At 40.1% G+C, this 20,144-nt stretch overlaps 1 protein-coding gene across 1 annotated transcript in view; it reads right to left on the bottom strand.

Annotated features, from left to right (window-relative positions):
* ANXA5 (annexin A5) overlaps window positions 1-20,144 on the bottom strand; it is a 34,515-nt gene that overhangs the window by 7,245 nt on the left and 7,126 nt on the right. Inside the window, exons 3-5 of the mRNA XM_026667063.2 lie at window positions 11,321-11,405; window positions 5,962-6,056; window positions 5,510-5,623 (exon numbers count right to left, since the gene is read on the bottom strand). Coding sequence (XP_026522848.1) covers window positions 5,510-5,623; window positions 5,962-6,056; window positions 11,321-11,405 — 294 coding nt within the window. The remainder of the gene's footprint in view (window positions 1-5,509; window positions 5,624-5,961; window positions 6,057-11,320; window positions 11,406-20,144) is intronic.

The following is a 20,144-nucleotide window of genomic DNA, read 5'->3' as shown; positions in this document are numbered from 1 at the left end:
CTGTGTAAAACTTATTAAAATGTATACATAGATACAATGTATACATAGATACATAGATACAATGTGTCAGCCTCAAGATATCTTCCATAATATGTATATTCATAATCTGCATTCTAACTATTGCTTTTCTGCTGCTATGCCAATCTATTTCTTTCGGCTGTCATTAGCAACGGAGGGAGGGGGGAATTTGGAGGGGAAGAAGGCTGGAGGTGTTTTGCATTCCTTTGCTGGGTTAGTTATTCCTTTCTTTAACTTTCCATTTCTTGGCTAGCTTCTGTCCCCTTTTGCGCAACTGCGAACTTTTATCAAAATATGTCAAGGTCAACTGACAGAAGCCTCATCACCACCTGGAGATGGCCACATGATCATATTCAGAACTTTTAATTGGAAGAGTCATTTGGACTTTGGGGGGTGGGAGCATTTCCATTCCTTTGTATATGTGATCTGCCCGCCAATTTCTCAGTTTCGGAATTGAATCTGTAGCTTTCACTTTATTTTCCAGTAAAAGGATAACTTTGCTCTAACCATGGAGTCTGAGTATTTCTTTCTTGGGATTTGAAGGGAGCACAGACTGAGAGGAGAGGGAGAGGAGAGGAGACGTGGGGGGAGCGGTTTGCTCCAGGCAGGGCCCCCTCTGCGTCTGCTTCGGGTTAGATCTATGTCCACCTCTTCCTCCAGCAAGTACCACGACTGCAAATCATGTGGGTCCCTTCTGGAGATGCATGTGTGGTATATATCTTCATTTAAGCCATCTTTGTAGGCTTCTACCAGGGCCCCCTGGGACCAGCCTCGGATGTGGTATGCCAGCTGCCTGAACTCTTGGGTGTAGTCTGCAACCGATCTCCCCCCTTGGATTAGAGTCTTCATTCTGATCCTGGCCCTTCTCTCTGCCAGAGGGTCCTCAAACCTTCTCCTCAATGCAGTCATGAAAACATCGAGGCTCCGCAGTTGGGGGGAGTTATCATTGTACATAGATACATAGATACAATGTATACATAGATACAGCTATATTCAGATTAGAGCTATATAAAGGATTTATTCTTAAACTATGCAGATTTGTTTCTTGCAGCACCTGGCCTTCCTAAACCACTCTAATAATTACATTAATATATTTCCATCTTCCTGCATTTAGTTAATTGTAATTTACTTATCTGCCAATACATTTAGTTGCATCTTTGTTCTAGTATTCATATACCTACAAGCAAGTCCTGCCAAAGGAATATATTTTAGGGATCAGTTTTTCTCTGACTTAGCATCACAAGTTAGTTTTGCTCTATTACTATATAGGAACTTTCATGGCAGACAACCAATAGCAGTTTATTTTCCTGCTCTGGGAATTTTGGAAAGCCTACCATATATTGGAAACACTTCTGCATAGAGTACCGTATTTGCCGGCGTATAAGACGACTGGGCGATAAGACGACCCCCAACATTTCCACTCAAAATATAGAGTTTGTTATATAATCGCCGTATAAGACTACCCCCTCTTCCACACACCTTCCACTTTTGCACTTTTTTTTTTTTTTTGACGCACTTTTCTGCTTTGGACAATTTTGAAATGAGCTAATCCAATTTTGAACCAAGAATATGCAAATAGCTATGGAATTTAGAAATGAGTTTTAAAAATATTTTTCATTGCTTACCATTAAGCGTAAAATATGTTGTAAATAAAATGAGAACACAGGAAACGTTCTCTTCTCAATACAGCTGATCTCTCTCTCTCTCTCTCTCTCTCACACACACACACACACACACCAAAACCCGGACACTGAAAAGGCTGCCAAGGAACAGTATATTCAATGCCTTCTCTTTAATCAAGAAACAAGGAATTCCTTAGAATCTTTTTTTTTTCCCAAAGTGGCCCTCTTTAAAAAAAAAAAAAATGGAGGTAACACTTTCATTCAAAAAGTCTTCCAGTATCTGGAGTCGCTCAGACATATTGAAGTGAGGCAGGAGAGTAAGTGAAATTTGAAATGATCCAGCTACCGTTTTCTTCCCTCCTGCCCGAAGGCCATTATCTCCACGTCAAAACGAACGAGGGGAGGCAAAGAAGCCAAACACGCTAAAAAGGATCTCTTTATTTTCCTACACAAGGTCACACCTACTTTTCCGCATTCAAAGGACAACCTCTCCTCACCACCACCACACACACACACACACACACCAATACCCGCAAACAATGTTCTGGGCATTAATCACCATTGCTACATTAACCTGGTAAATTTATACCCTGCCTCCCCCAGTGTTGCTTTGACGGCAAGATTTCACACAGCGGGCGCCGCTCGCTCTCTTCTCTGCTCTCCCACCGTTCGCACATGTTGGAAGCACCGTAAAACCTGATAACCCACCCGGGGCTCCCCCATCCTTAACCTACAGCCGCCCGCATGCAAAACCTGCGTGCAAAAAGAAAAAAAAGAAAAAGAAAAGTACGCCGCACGTGAGGATCTTCGAATCCTCTCCTCCCCACACCGCTAAGGAAGGAAGAGGGGGAAAGGTTGCAGCGCGTGGCGAGTGACACCCGCCACACACACACACACACACACACACACAAACACACACCGCTCCCCCAGCCTCCCTCCCGGCTGCAACTCAAGCTCGAAGTGGGAGTCGGAGTCCTCCCGGCGTATAAGACGACCCCCCACTTGGAGGCATGTTTTTCAGGGCAAAAAGTCGTCTTATACGCCGGCAAATACGGTAAGTATTTTTGGAAAAATTTGTAGGAAAGTTTCATAACTGGCAGTTAATACAATAATGGTTATAGAAGTGGGTACAACTAAAGAGATCAGTTAGCTGTCTTACATAACTGACAGGAAAAACTATATTCATATGATCACTATTCTACTATTTCTTTAACTCACTTGCTTTGGAAATAACAGGTCAGTGATATAGCCTTATTATGGATCCAAATGTAACCAAGTAATAGTGTAGTAACTAGAAGATACAAGTAGTCCTCAACTTACAACCACAATGGGGACTGGAAAATTCACTGTAAAGTATTCCAGTCATTAAGTGAGATATCATATGACCATGACTTGTTACACTTCCTGCTGGATTCCCCATTGATTTTTCATGTCAGAAGTCATCTGGGAAGGTCATAAAAGATGATTCCATGACCAAGAGGATGCTATGACAGTTTAAAGTCATAAGTCACTTTTTTAGTGCTATCATAATTACAAATGGTCACTCAACATTTCAATCTTGGCTTATTTGATATTTATGTGAAATCGCTGGTTTCAATAAAACACAGCATACAATAACAAAAACACCCAACACTTAAGTGACAGAAAAATTCATGTTATACTAAACAGGATTAACTTTAACTGTGGTTGATGAACAAGGGACCAATTGTGGTTTCAAATACTGCACTAAGGAGAAATAAAGGTGACATTACAGCACAGCACAATTTAGAAACTTGAGAAAAATGGCTAAACTTTCCAGTATGACTTAGGGGTTTCTAGGGTATCAACAGGGTTGCCAAGGGATCACCTAAAACCCATTGGTTTTAAGTACCTATTACAGACCCTTAGAACTTACTTTCAGAGAATGGAATCCTAAACAAGATCTTTACCACAGCATGTAGGTAGGTTGGTAAAGGAGAAAATGGACCCTCCTTCATGTATCCAGATAACTGCCATTTCTCACCCTGTCAGAGTCCCATAAATGCACCTGCACTTACGACGAGATGGATAATAATTATAAGCTCTCCTAGTAAATGTGTAGTTCTAATTCCTCAGATGGAAAAGAGAAACTAGTGCAATTGAATGGCCCAGGAAAAGTAGTCAATGACTGTTTGTTCTAGGCTTCAAAAGCTAAAGAGATGTAGTCACTCTCCAATCAATATGACATTAACAGTACATTTTTAATCTTTAACATAGAGTGACTGCTGTAAAATTCCTTTCCAAAGTTCCGAGCTGCTGCTTCTGTGGGAGAGAAGAGGAAGAAAAATCACCTGATTTCCCAAACTACTTCTCTTCTCTCTTCTGTCCAGCACCTTATTGATGTTATCACTTGAATCAGATCCTAAGTGTTAGGTTTTTTTCCCATTGACTCAGTAAGTTAAACTGTATCTATCTTCCTTCAAATATTACCATTAAAAATCAATGTTTGGCTGCAATACTATATAGGGATTTTTGTCGAGGGACAGTATTGGTAACAAAATTACCTACTATCACAAGGTTCCATGGAATTCTTAGAGTAATATTTTTAACTCACATGCTGAAATTGAATGACAGCAGAAAACTGTCAACAAAAATATTAATATTAATTATCCCGACAGTCAAAACAATTAGGGCAGGGAAGATGGAATGTTTTATGACAGAGTGCTGAAATGTCTGTTAAGTAGGGAAAAAAGTAACAAAGAAGATGGCATATATTATGTGGTGATAGCTATAACTATCTTGCAAAGAGAATTCAATTGAATCAATCAAATAGAAGTTTCTTGCCATTATGAGCCTTTAATAATTGGGACTGCAACAAAATGTTTCAGTATGAAATGATTTTCTTCAGGTGTGCTTATTCACCATTTCATTCCACTTTTATAAAAAAAATTTGCTCCAACCATCAAATAGCAACTATCCAATGAGCATCTACCTTCTTAAGAAATTGGGGAGGGCAGTGTTTCTCCTATTTGTGAACTTATTTCTCTGAATAGGTAGCATCAATACTTGTGATTCATTCATTCTACATTTATACACGTACATTTTAGTCAATTCTTTATCACACACTTTACATTTGTTATTGGGATTATTCAAAATCCCAGATCATTATGTTTGTTTAACAAAACATGATTTACAGCAATATGTAAATATAGTCCATGTGTCTAAACTTTCCTTCCAAAGATACTTTTTTTCTATTGTGTTTTATTTATTTATTTATTTTTTAGTGTCAATTTTCTGGGCACTGAGCAAATTCTTGTTCTTTTCAAAAATCTTTTTCTTTCTTTTAATCTCCTATTAATGTCTGTCTGTCTGTCTATCTATCTATCTCTGTCTCACACGCACACACACTTGCCATTTTAATTCAGTAAGCAGAAGCATTCAAAATACCCATCAAAATACCAAATGATGGGAAAAAAGAATAAAAGTTGGATATTATCTTCAAATAAAGTTTGCCTTTTTCTGTAAGCATTTAGCTGATTCCTAGCATGGACATAGATATCCTTTGCCCCTTCTTACTTTTCTGTATACAGTGTATTTATTTAATACAAAACAGTTGTAAGCAGCTGCTTAAAAATTACCCAATGGATGCAAAGCAGCATAAACTGAAAATCAACCATAAATGTAATTTAAAAGATGCCTGAAGATTATATTATACATAGTTTTATAACAACACTCTTATTCAAGTGCACAGGTAATGCTAAAAACTGTTGGTTTGAAAGTAAATTTTATTACAATGGAAACTAACACTATAACCAAACAGATCAATTGTCATAACTGTTAACTTCAGAATTAAAAGGAAAGATTCCATCCTAGATAAACTTTTTAATTTAAAATTGTGCCACTCATTTTACCTTAATGGCATGTTTTAGTGCATGAGCGTCATAAAGCTGTTCAGGTCTCATCAGGGAAACAATGAGCTTCTCCAGGTTGCCTGTAAGTTCTGATTTAAGGTCATCAATCAAATCCTAAATGACAGAATGAAGAATGAGTAATCAATGAGATTGTGTATCAATACCAGTCTTTCAGTTCTAGTTATTGCATCTAGAACTTGCCTTATTAATATTCAATATAAATGTATGTATATATGTACATATGTTTGTATATATGTTTGTGTTGTGTGTGTGTGTATATATATATTCTCTCTCTCTCTCTCTCACACACACACACACACACAGAGAGAGAGAGAGAGAGAGAGTAGTGAAGAGTAAGAGAAATAAACATGGAATAACCAGCCAACCAAAAACATTAACCACCGTGAAATATCTGTTAATATGAAAAAGCACAAGTAGAATGACCTCCTTACCCGGCCAAAAAGAGTTTTAAATTGTACTGCAATTTCCTGGCGCTGAGCATTGCTTCTGCCTGTTAGAATCTTCAAGATTGGATCTTCATCAGTTCCTTAAATTATGCAAGTTAAAATAAAATCATTCACTGAAAGAACAGCAATAGTTTATGAATGAATGTAAATGAACACATTAAGTCCATATAGTTCTATTCTTGAAATCATCTCTTACTTGGAAAACTCTATATTAATGTAAAGGTAGTCCTCACTTAAGTGACCACAACTAGGATAGGCAACTCATTAAGTAAAGCAGTCACAAACATGATGATTTTACAATTATTTCAGCTTTCCTTTGCTTTATATCCCTGTGAAGATCATAAATGCAAGGATTGGTCTCAAAACTTCCTTTTTGTCACCACTGTACCTGTGAGCCAGTTACTGGACAAATAACCACACACACACATTTTTAGCAAATTAAAAAAATGGAATGTATATGAGTTGTCACCCATGAAAATATTTGCACCAAAAGAAGAATTCAAAAGGAGGCCAGTTTGTAATATCCATCCTCTTCCTTTTTTCAAGCATTGTTTTCCACCAAATTTGTGTGGATAATTGAGAATAATTATCAAGGCCTACGCTTCTTTTCAAATCCACTGCTCGAGCATCTTTGAAAAGAACAAAAGCAAAAACTAACAGTAGAACTTGAAGTGACACCACATAATTAGGTAGCCAATTGGATTTAACTATGTGACAACTTTCACAACCAAAGGCATGTGTATGTACCTTCATTCAAAAACAAACAAAAAAACAAAACTATGAACAAGACTGCACAACTAACTGGACTTGAATAGGCAAACACTCCTGATTAGCAAACATTTTCATAGAAGTGTTTCCTCCACATTTCAACAAGCTGTTTGCCTCCATATTTCTTGGAAACTAAATCAATATATGTGATGAAATCTTCAAATAGACTGAAGGGAGGGGACCCAAGTTGGAGTTCCCCCACTGCAGGAAGTGGCACAGGTCTGACCTCCCCTAGAATCCCTAAAGCAGAGGTCTCCAAACTTGGCAACTTTAAGACTTGTGGACTTCAACTCCCAGAATTCAAGTTTCTTGTAACGGAGGTGACTAGCAATAGTCTTCTTTTAAAGACTATCCCCAAGTGATTCTGGATGTTTGATCCTGACAGTATAAATCAACAAGCTTGAATAAAACATCTGTTTCCTATTCACTATCCGGCCTTCAGAATTTGTTTTGCGTTAATAAAAGTTAAGATAAAGTTAAGTCAATATTTCTTTTGTATGAATAAAAGTTAAGATAAAGATACTGAGATAGCCATTAACTTTTCAGGAACTCCAGTTAAAAAAAAAAACTAAATACCAAAACAACAATTCTATTGTCCTGAAAAAGATTCTACATACAGTAGTATCTCAAAGGTGCTTTTTCCAAAAGGCAACTGGGCTTTTTTTTTTCCTTTGAAAACATTTCACTTCTCATCCAAGAAGCTTCTTCAGTTCTTTGGAGAAAAAACCTTTGGGAAACCATGACCTGAATGATTAAGAATCCCTATAGACATTCTACATAGTACAATTGAAATAATGTTGAAATGTAAAGATTAATACTTACATATATGAGTACAGATTAATAGTTACATATACTATACTTACATATACTATAGTTACATAAACTATCCAACATGGGTCCGTAAAGGGGGCGTAAGTGCACAAACGTGTCTATCGTCCCTGCCATTGTTTTTTTTAAATATTATTTCTGCTTTTGTTTCTGTTTGACAAATTATAATAAATAAATATCTTTTTTTTTGAAAATTTTATTTGGGTTTTCACAAAAAAAAAACATAATACAAATAAAACATCTTTTTTAAAAAAATAAGCATGGTCTCAGGTTACACTTCTTTATACAGACACAAATTCAATTTCATGTTCATTCTTGTGTTCTATTCCATATCTTATTACTGTTTTACATTTTCTACATAGTTTTTCCCCTCTTTTAAGTTTCTCAACTTTATTTTGATTATCTCATCTCAATTCAAATCATTATATTTATACTTTTGTCTGTCCTGTTTCAATTTCATATTATTTTTTCTCATTAAACAAATTTTCTCCTGTAGTTACTAATTGGAGTATGATGCCTTTATATCTTTTAATTTTATCCATTCAACTCTTATTTAAGCTTCAATGTATACCTTTAAGATTATAACATTCAATATAATACATAACTTCCAATCGAATTCTGCTTGGTACATTCTTAAAATACACACTATATTATTAAAAAAAGATTATATATATGTGTGTGTAAATAAAACACTCATTCCATTCCAATTCAATTCTATCATTAATGTTCATTAACATCTTAACATCTTTAACATTTCTTTTCAATTAAATATCATACTTCCTTGGGAACACCTATAAACTTTCCATAATTTTTTTTTTCATATTTCTCTTCACTTATATTTTATAAATCATTAATAATAATTAAAATGTTCCCATCCTTTCCTAATTTAATTCTCTCATTCACTTTATTTCATTTGTTTATTAACAAGCATTCCACTAGATTACAATAAATATTTTATCCATCATTTTAAGCATATTTTCAAAGATTATTTCTATTTGTAATATAACAATACTATCTTATGTACCTTTGCAGAATCCCTTTTATAATTAAGTTTTCACCCATTATCTCTAAACAGGCTTATACTTTCAATTCTTATACGTTTGCCCTGTTTCTCTATATCTTGTTTCTGTCCTTTATAACTTCTTTTCCTTTCCTTCTTCCCTCTCTTCTTCTCCCTCCCCTTTTTACCCCCTTGTCTCTCTACTTCTAATTCTCTCTTCTGTAATCCCCTTTTCTGTTGCTTTCTAATATTATACTTATTTTTCAAACTATTCTTCTTCTCTTTTTTTTTCAAATCTTAAACTTTTCATTCTCTTTCCCCACTTTCCTTTTTTCCCCCCACATAAAATTACTTGATCATTAAAGATGGCTTCTTCTTTGTCCCAATCTTCTTGTTCTGCAAGCGTTTCTTGTTGTTTCTCATAGTTCCAGATCTCCATTTCTAAGAGTTGAAATACGAAGCCAAAAGAACCTTTCCCTTCTTGTGCATTTTCTTTGTACTTTTAAAGTTCTGTTTTCAGTTCTTCTAAAAGTGGTGCCATTTTAAACACTTTTAAACAACCACCCGATTGATTTTAGTCATTTAAATGCAGTAACCAAAAATCCAGAGATCACCAAGTAATCCAAATAATCCCAAGATGTTTCTTCTTGCTTCTTTTTCCACTTTCTCTTCCTGGGGTTCTACTATTTTGTTGCCAAGTTTCAGTTAAAATGTATCATTTAGGAATCTTGTTGAGGTTTTAGTTCCAGGCAGTCTCCTCCATTTTTCCAGATCCTGCCCTTTTATTCTTTTTTCTCTCCTTTCCTGCTTTTAAAAGCTTTTAAGTATCCAGAAATCTTTATTTTCCCTTTGACATTTTATTTTCAGCTTAAATGCCTGTTGATGTCAAAGTGGATTTTTTTTCAATTTCTTGCTTAAGTCTCTTAGCTGTCAGTATATAGAAGGGAAGAGAAAAACAAACCAAATCCTTTCCTTTTCTCTTTCCTTCGCTGCTTCAAAATCTTCTTTGGGAACAATGTTATTTTTTTTATAGTTTAAATACCAGGGTACCTTGCGTTGTTGCTTTTGCAGTTTAACCCGGTCAACCAAGAGTTTCACTTCTTATCTTCCTCCTGCACATTCTTTTCCGGTCAAGTTCTTCTTTGAGGTGGCCATTTCTGACCACCACTGCCTTCAGGAAAGGGAGTAATGGCCAGCTGAGGAGGAGAGTTGAGGCTCTCCTCAACCCTGCTGGCAGTCTCCCCCTCTTCACCACCTCTACGGATGGCTTAGCCCGAAGCCAGCCCGCTCGTGCGCTCCGTGGCGAGCACGGATCTAAACCTTGCATGATCACGGTTTCAGTCTGTCAGCGAAGAAATTCAAACCGGAAGTTCCAATAAATAAATATCTACCCTGGTACACAGGATTAAAATCCGCTAACAGGAACAATGTCTATTTTTTTATGCTAATGGGGTCAAACAGCCTTCATCCTTTTTGAGTTTAAAATGTCAGACCAAGACTTGCTGAGGGCAATCTTCCTCCTGCACATTGTAATCTGCCGAGAGTGCTTGTAAAGCAGGTGGCCATCTAACCACCGCTGCCTGCGGAAGGGGTAAGGCCAGCTGAGGAGCAGAGCTCAACCCTGCTGGCAGTCGCCCCATCTCTTCACCACCTCTGGATGCAGCTTTTCCGGAAGCCAGCCCGCCGGTGCGCTCGGTGGCGAGCACGGATCGAAACCGTGCATGATCACGGTTTCAGTCTGTCAGCGACTGAAATTCAAACCAGAAGTTCCAATAAATAAATATCTAAGGAGCCCTGGTGACACAGGGATTAGAATGCAGTATTACAGGCTCTGTCCACAGCCTGGTGTTCAATACTAATGGGGCTCAAAGTTGACTGAGCCTTCCATCCTTTTGAGGTTGATAAAATGCAGAGCCAGATTGCTGAGGGCAATGTCCTCTCATTGTAAAATGCACAGAGAGTGCTGTAAAGCACTATGGGGGGAAAACTAGAACATCTTCAAAGAGCAACAGTTGCAACAAGGGGACTATGAAGAGATACTGAAGGAATTGGCAATGCTTTAATTTGGATTCTTATACCATATAAGGGATTTGTTTCAATGGCCTTCAAGATCCCTTCCCATTCTAATGACTATTTTCTCAATATGTCATCCTGACCGGTTGACTCAGCTCTCCATCCTTCCGAAGGTTGGTAAAATGATGAGCCAGATTGATTGGGGGCAATATCCTGACTCGGTAAACCACTTAGAGAGGACTGTAAAGCACTATGAAGCAGTATATATGTCTAAGTGCTATTGCTATTAATGTCTGCTTATGCAAATACCAGTGAAAATAATGCCAAGTCAAAGCATAAAGAGAACTTGGTGACCACACTGATATATTTCTGGTCCTGCCAGTAGAACAGTTTAAGTTCTATTTTCAATTTTATTTCACATCCAATCAGAACCCTATAAAGAGAAATAATCCAACATCCTTGAACATTATTTTACTCTATCTGTCTAATGTTCACACTGCAGAAGGAAGCCAACTCTATTTCTGAACATTCCTTGAACTAATTAGGTTCTGATCCTAGATCATTAGGAAACTTACACAATGAAGTTTCTCTGCTACTGAAATTTGAGCCCAAATGTATGGTAAACACGAAGGGGGGGGAATGATTACAGAAAGCTCATCTTCACACTCCTTTTCACACAATAGTAACTGTATGTAGAGAAAAGTTTCAATGGGGCATTATTTTGCTTCTGCTTACCTAATCCTTTCATTGCCTTGCGAAGACTTTCAGCATCACCTCTGGCATCAAATCCAGGGAAGTCTTTTACGGTACCTCTTGTGTACTAGAAGAAAAATAAAATTATGTTCACGCAGCATCCTTTTAGTGACAATTTATTACAAAACTGATCATCAAGAATCATGAGTTACAAAATCTAAATATTGATCCCTTAGAAAATAATCTGCTATAAATCTAATAGTAATTAATCCATATGATCTGGCACAATTTGCAAATTTATGCCAGGACTAATATACTGAGTGCAAAGCTTTCTTATATGGTAAAAGCTTGAACTCAAATATTACAAATCAGATCTTGAGCAAAGCTTGTAGAATTTGGAAGTTTATGAATCTGATCTTAGGAAGGCATTTGTGGTCTCTTCTGGGTAACAAAATGAGGTGTTGTTATATATGTGTTTAGGCACTCTGTTACAGATAAGAAAGAAGAAAATAACATTTCCAGTTTACTGACAAAACAGGTATTGAACATTTTAAAAAAAATTCCCAAAAGACTATTAATAAGAAACTAGTTTAACAATAGCTTCCTGGCAGCTCTTTCAAAGAATAATTATATTAAAAAATAATTCATATTCTGTGATTAGTTTATATATTAGTTGTATGGAAATCAGTTGTAAACAGCTTACCCCCTGAAAAAAAAACTTTGATATGAATAAAATCAGCTATACAATTCTTATATATAATTTACAGTCTGTCTAACCTGTATATATAGAACACAGTCCTATATATGCAACCAATCAGTTGATAATTCTGACAAATAGTTCCAACAATTCTAGAGAGTGCCAGGTTGGACAAATTATTTTGAGGAGTATGTGGTATAATTAACGTATGTCGTAAAATAAGAATGTCTTCTCAGACTTTCATTTTCTGAGGTGTTCACCTGAATCAGTAATAAACAACCCACAATACTCCAAATGCTGAACTTAAATTCCCAGCAGCCCCATTACTGGGACAACATGTTCCACAACATGTTACGTAGAACAGGATTCTCATCTTAGACTTAATTATTCTAGATTCCATCTTGTTATAGAAAAGTGGTAGCATGAAATCTCAATGTTTCAGTCTAAGGGAACATTTTCAATATCAGTACATTTCACTGTAGAGGACCAACTACTTCCTCATGCTTAACTTCTCAGAAACTGACTATGTTCTTTATTTCCAGAAAGCAAACTCAGCTATCGTTTGTTCAATTATTAAACATTCAAATATTAAATCCATAATATTGTTAAAAATTAGCAAAAGGGACTGGCATAGAAAGCCACCAAAATTTAATGAAAAGAAAATGTGTAACTGCCATGTGAATATTAGTCATTTGTAATTTGGCAACAGACCTATGTCTTTTGAATCCTGAAATGAATCATCATCTCCTAATGGGATAGCTATCCTGACAAACTAAGATAAACATGCCAATAGTTCTTATATTCTCTGGCAAATGGGAAAAATGACTAGCCTTCCCCCCTTTGAGGCTGAAGAGGTCCAGTATGAAGATTCATTCCAGCAGTTCTTAACTCTGTCTCCCGCTCTTAAATTTGGAGAATGCTGACAAGTGTTTGGTTGCAAAGATGGAATCTCCCAAGAGATCTCCTTTGCTAATCAGTTAGCTGCCAAGCACTTCACAAGAAAGGCAAGTATTATTTATTTGGCCAATCAGAGACTAGGTATGCCTTATTTCCAATTCCCTATAATGTCCAAGCCAGATTATCTCTCATTGCCCTTCTACTGGAAAGGCTGGCAGGGACCTATTTTTATGGTGGTGGCAGGAAAACAGTGAAAACAATGTTTGTTCTAATTAATGAGGCCAACCAATAAACCAAGGAAACTAGCTGTTTTGGGCAATTTATTCAGTTACATTATGAATGAAAGCAAAAACCTATTTAACTTGAGTGCATGTTCTAGATCAGGGGTGTCAAACTTGTGTTGTCATGTGATGTATCGGGACTTTTTTCCCCTTCACTAAACCAGGCAGGGACGGGGCCAACACGTGACACATCCAGCCCATGGGCCGCAAGTTTGACATTCCTGTACTAGTCCTGCTTAGACATGAAAGCCAGTTAGGGGACTTTGGGCCAGTCACTCTCTGTAAACCCAACTCGCTTCACAGGGTTGTTGTTATGGAGAACCTAGGAAGAAGAAATATTATCTATGTTCACTGCCTTGTGTTACTTATAAAGTAAAATAATAAAGGCAGAATAAAAACATCTAAAAATATACACTAAAGAAAAGAAACAATGGAATTAATTATGTACTTAACTTTTAGATCTTTCCAAAAGAATAGCCCAGTTTTTCAGGGCTGAATACCAGTCACCGTACCTATGTTTCTATTAACCAGCCACCAATGCAATGAATACTACTTGAAGTTGCAGGAAGAGATTTCAGATCAAACTATTTCTGTATACTCAGGGAGTGGGGAGTAAGGGGAAGTGCATGGAGGAAATGATAAGACAAGACTCTCATCTCCAAACTAGAGCCCCTGTAACTGCATTCTCCAATTTCTACCATCTATGGCCAGCATGACTGCCAATGCTTGCTGTAGATAGCAGCTAACAAAATGAAAGCATTTGGAAGATAATGCTGGCCAAGAGCCAAAGAAGCTAATGCTTTGCATTGGGTAATGCAAAGCAAACAAAAGATCAAATTAGGGTCAAATCAAACAGGACACGCTAGTATAATTTACTAATGTTTGTTTTATTTTAAAATGAAAGTTCATTGTTATAAGCCAAAGTTTAAGCAGGTGAAATAACTTGTTTTCCTTCCTTTATTCCCATGTTATTTGGAACTCTTGGGGGAAAATTATGTTTCAGTATTTGCCTTCTCCATAGAAAAAGTAATAAGAAGCTGGAAACTATTTAGAAGACAACATCAGGATGATCAAAGACCCACACTCCCACTCTTTTTCATTAATCAACCTTGTGAGGTTGGATTTTATCTTGATTAAAAACATAAGTCTTTCATGAAAGAGGGAGAGTAAGGATGAAATCGCTGCCTATTTTCTCCCATCCTCTGCTTTGTGCTGACTTTGAGGGAGGAAGGCATCCATATTTAACATACTTTGCTACCTAAGAAGCTTCTACACAAAATGAAAAGCCCAGAAATTAAGTTTTTTTCCAATCATGTAGGTTATCCATGATTAGAGATGCTATGTAAAATCTACTTTTACTTCATAAATCATAGAATCTGATATCCTTCACCAAATGGGGCCTTCAGACACTTTCAACTCCAGAGACTTTCAATTCTAATGCTTAGTATTAAAACAAAATTACATGCATGAGTTCAGAATAATTATTATCTATATTTTATTTAACTGCATTTCATTGCAAATGAAAGCAATTCAAAACTCTGTCATGTTCTGGACTTAATTCTTTTTATCTTATCCTTTGCATGCTTCTCAAAAGCCAAGTGCATCCCTCAGCCCAGGAAAAAAGCTACATGCCTTAAGAAAACATTCTGAACACTTTTACTCATTTATTCATATTAGCCCTGCAAGTAAGTTGCCATATTTAGTGTAATGTAGCAATTTTCTACAATTATGACCAATCTTTTAGTTGTTTTCTATTTAACCAGAAATAGCATTAGAACAATTTATTAAAATCAAGAGCCAGTTGGACATCCTTGTAGAGACCAAGGGCTATATTTAACTTTTGGGATAAGTGACTGAGGATCACAAAATAGATGGTTTATATCACCTATCTAGACAGGCTAAGTTTGGGTAGGTTATTTAGTTTTAATTACAACACAGCTATTTTGGATCATATATTTTTCTTCACTCAGAATGTCAGGAAACGGTAGAGTTCAATTTAGAAGTGGATCCAACAGGTTAGGAAGGGGCTGCTGAAGCTGCAGAGGGCCATGTCAAAAGCAGCAATTTCTTGGGTTTCCTGGTCAATGTATTTTGAAAATTGCCTAAGATTATACATATATTGCTAAAATTAAATTATTTATGTCTCCTTTGTAATTTTTTTTAATGGCACAATTTCCTATTTGCAGCTACTATGTAAACAGTATTGTCAGAAAATGCAAGTGAAGGTTAAGAAAACTCCAATTACAAATAAGCAGGTAAGTAATGTAGAGCGTAGAAGGGAAGTTATTCTAGACATCAGGAAGTGGCACCACAATGTAACATAAGACTAAGCATATATCTTAGCTGCAATTAAGACTGAAAGATTACATTACTGCATACTCATTTCTCATACCCCACATTTGATCTTTGATGGATTTCTTTGAATATTGGATCTCCAAAATAAACATAAGGTAGGAGATGCACAGAGACCCTCCACTTGGTGTTCTGTTCATTTCTTTGGGAACTTTTTTAGGACAGTTGGATGAGAAAAGAAGCTAAAGAAGCTTATTGGATGAGAAGCAAAATGTCTTCAAAGAAAAACCAGAAAGTCCAGTTGCCTCTTGAAAAAGCACCTTTGGGACAACCAATGGTCGCCAACCAAAATGAGAAAATTTTGGTGGTCCGCAGAGAAATGTCCCTCCCAAAGCACTCCCCCAAAGCAATTAATCCAGGCTGCGTGGGAACACAAGGCTGCACACACGCTGGCCCCCACCCTTCAGCCAAGCATATACCTTACCTTGAGTAGAGCCACATGAGCTAGAACTGGAAGGTAAGACCAACGGCGGGGGAGGGAAATCCTCCCCGGGTTGGCTTGCTGACATTGGTGGGAAAGTCGGTCCCATATTCCAAAGCTGTAGTAGTCACAAGACTGGCCCACTGGTCATCCCAGAGCAGCTCCTCCAGTCCATGGCAGGCCAGTGCACCTGGGTGGAGGAACAGCTACTCCAGGATGACCAAAGGACCCTTCCTGTGACTACTGCAGCTCTGTAATATGGGACCGATTTTCCCACCAATGTCAGCAAGCCACCATCAGTCAAAATTCATATTAGTGATCTGCGGGATTTAAAATTATGAGTTTGGTGGTCCCTGAGGTCCAAAAGGTTGGCGACCCCTGACCTGGAGGACTGAGAATCTCCATAGATATTTAGATAAGAAAAGGAAGCCTTTTCCATCTCTCTTAGAAATCTCACTCTATTTCCGGACTGCAAAGCAAAATGGAAGGATCTTGTATCCTTCTCCCTTCATGAAAAAAAATGGCCAGGAAATTTTGAAATTTAAAAATGGACAGAAACAGCTCTTTGGTGTGTTTAATGGAAAAGTAGACTTTGAGGAAGCAATTTTAAACATTTTTTTCCCAAAATCCTCCTAGTAGCAACTAAAACTAGAGACAAAAGGCGACTTTCAAAAACAGCCATATGACTGTTTGTGGAATACCTACATAATGTCCCATTTAGTTTACAGCAGGAATTTATAAATTTGTGCACTATAAAAGGAAAGAAACATTTATATATGTCAAAAGCTAGTTGAAAGAGTACAATTTTTCTCATTTCCATTAGCATTCATTTAAAAAGTATTGCTGGAGGCAGAAAATGAAAAGTATGCACATTTGAATGTGCTTTAAAATATGAAATTGGGCGTTGGTTCTTACCTGACACGCCATTTCTCTGGAGCCGTGAGGATCATCCAGAGAGTGGGAGGTGCTTCAGTCTCACGTCGTTGATGGCTGAGCTCAATCACTGAGGAACGCTCCGCCCTCCATCACGTGGCTCTCTTGCGTTCCCCAGTTTGCGTGAAGACGAAGGTGAAGAGAAGGACGTTGCTCTGCTCTCCCTATGCTAAATAGGTCATTGGCGAAACAAGGCCCCACCAGACGGCAATTAAAGGGTGGGGCTGGATGATCCTCACAGCTCCAGAGAAATGGCGTGTCAGGTAAGAACCAACGCCCATTCTCCTGAGAGCCGTTCCGATCATCCAGAGAGTGGGACATACCAAAGCTTGGCTGTCCTACGGGAGGGACCCCGTCTGGTCCTGCAATCTCCGAGGTTCCCTGAAGACTCGCTGGAGGACTCGCCTACCAAACGAAGCCTCCGCCGAGGCAAAGGTGTCAATCTTATAGTGTCTAATGAAAGGAGAGGGGATGCCCAAGTGGCTGCCCGACAAATATCAGAAATTGGAGCCTGGGTGGCCCAAGCCGCCGAGGTGGCTGCACTTCTGGTGGAGTGTGCTGTGATCCCCTGGGTACCGGCAGTGCCTGGGACAAATAAGCCTTGGAAATGGTAGCCCTAATCCAGCGGCCGATGGTTGACGGGGACACTTTGTGGCCTAAGGATTTGGGCTGGAAGGAAAGGAAGAGAGATTCTGACCTCCGGAAGGGTTGGGTACGCTTAATGTAAATGCGTAGGGCCCGTCTTACATCCAGTGAGTGCCAAAGCTTCTCCCTTTCCCGCGAGGGATTGGGACAGAAGTTCGGGAGTATGAGTTCTTGAGCCCTGTGAAAGGTCGAGTTAACCTTGGGCAGGAAGGTAGGGTCCGGTCGGAGGACCACCCTATCGGCATGAAATATGCAAAGGTCCTTCCTTACCGACAAGGCTGCTAACTCCGATATGCGGCGGGCAAGTAATAGCTACCAGGAATACCACTTTGAATGTGAGGAATTGGAGAGAGGCTTCCCTGAGAGGCTCAAAGGGTTGCTTAGTCAGAGACACCAGGACCTTGTTAAGGTCCCAGGTAGGGTATCGGTGTATGGTTGGGGGACACAGGTTGGTGGCCCCCTGAGGAATGCCCGAATACGGGGGTGGTGGGAAAGGGAACCCAGGTTATCACAGTCAATGACTGTGGATAGCGCTGCGACCTGACGCCTTAGGGTGTTGGGGAAAGCCCTTTCCTCAGGCCCTCTTGGAGGAACTCCAAGACCTGAGCTATGGAAGGTGACAGCGGGTTGATCTGGAGACCATGACACCACTCGCAGAATCCCTTCCAAGTGGCGTTGTATATGCGGGTTGTTGAAGGCGCCTGGCGGCTAAAATAACTTGGTCAGAAAACCGTTCTTTCCTTAAGCGCTCCCGCTCAACCTCCAAACGGCTAACTGGAGCCACTGAGGGTCTGGGTGTTGAAGGGGCCCCTGGGAGAGGGATATCCTGGTGGGGGATTCTCCAGGGAGGGGCCACTGATAAGTTGCGGAGTCCGCAAACCAGGGGCGCCTGGGCCAGAAGGGTGCTACTAGAATCAGCTCTGCCCTCTCGGAGATGAGCTTCTGGAGAACTCTGGGAACCAGGGCTAGAGGCGGGAAGGCATAGAGGAGCCCTGTGGGCCAGGGGCAACGGAGGGCGTCGTGATTCTCGGCCCCGTGGGAGGGGTACCTGGAGAAAAACCTGGGGAGTTGCGTGTTGAGTGGAGAGGCGAAGAGGTCTACTAACGGGAGACCGAACATTCTGGTCGCTTCCCTGAATAGTGACGGGTGGATGCGCCATTCGGACTGGTCCACCGTGGTCCTGCTTAGCCAATCCGCTTGGGTGTTTGAGTCCCCTGAGATGTGTTCGGCTCTGAGGGAGAGGAGATTGCGCTCTGCCCAACGGCAGAGGCGTTCGGTCTCCTCATCAAGCGGATGGACTGTGTGCCCCCTGACGGTTGACGTGAGCCTTGGCGGTGGCGTTGTCCGTGAGTATGAGGACATGCCGCCCGCGTACTTGGGGGAGGAAACTGCGCAGGGCCAGGAAGATGGCGTGGAGCTCCAGCCAGTTTATACTGCACCCCCGTTCTACCTGAGACCATGTGCCCTGAGTTGAGGCGAGAGGATGTGGCGCCCCATCCGGACAGGCTGGCATCTGTGGTAAGGGTGAGGCGGGTGGGGCTCCTTGATGAAGTGACCCTTGTTGATGGTGCCAAGGGGCTGTCCACCAGAGGAGAGATGTAAGGACTTTTGAGGTACCTTGACTGTGGCCTTTGAGTTGCTTCTGCCGGTCCGCTGGAATGGGAGCAGGAACCATTGTAGGGGTCTAGCGTGTAAGCGGGCCCATGGAACAATGGAGATACAAGAAACCATTTTACCCAGTAATTTGGACAATTCTAAAATTGTAACCTTCCTGGAGGCGCCTGATATGCCTGACGGCTTCCTGGATACTAAGGAGTCTCTCGGGGGAGAGGAACACCTTACCCTGCACTGAGTCAATGACAGCCCCCAAGTGGGAGATCCTTGTAGATGGGGATAGTTGGCTCTTTTGCCAATTAACTAGGAAACCATGGTCTTGGAGGGCCGAGATAGTAACCCTGATGTCCCTCTCTGCTTGGGGTCTGGAGGGGAGAGGATGAGGATGTCATCCAGGTAGCAATGGAGGCGGACCGGAGATTCCTGAGATGAGCCGCCAGGGCCGCGAGGACCTTAGTGAAGGTCCTCGGGGCAGAGGCTAGCCCAAAGGGAAGGGCGACATATTGGAAGTGGCGGTGGTTGTAGCAGAACCTGAGGAATTTGAAATGGGAGGTCGGATTGGAATGTGGAGGTAGGCCTCGGAGAGGTCTATGGAGGATAGCCAGTCCCTTGGCGGATGCTGAGGAGGATGGACTGCAGGGTGTGCATCTTGAACCTGCGATAGACCAGATAACGGTTAAGGCGTTTAAGGTCCAAGATGGCCCTCCATCCTCCGGAGGATTTGGGGACTACAAAAAGGTGGGAGTAGAACCCTGCCCCGCTGGGAGGTGGGACGGGTTGAATGGCCTGTATTTGGAGAAGATGATGGATTGCTGAATCCATTAGGTTGCGTTTGATGGGGTCCCTTGAGGGGGGACGAGAAAGAAGTCGAGGGCGCTCTTGAATTGAAAGGCGTGAGGCCAAGTCTGATGGTATCACGGACCCAGGTATCAGAGGTGGAAGAAAAGTCCCATCGGTCGGCAAAGTGCTATAGAGGCGACCGCCAATGGGAGGGAGGGGCCAGGATCTATCTCACGCCGGGCCTCC

Source organism: Notechis scutatus, chromosome 4 (assembly GCF_049901735.1).
Source record: "Notechis scutatus isolate UNSWTSFEM ecotype Mainland chromosome 4, rNotScu1.2, whole genome shotgun sequence".
Classification (NCBI taxonomy): Eukaryota; Metazoa; Chordata; class Lepidosauria; order Squamata; family Elapidae; genus Notechis; species Notechis scutatus.
This window is presented reverse-complemented; position numbering and strand designations above follow the sequence as displayed.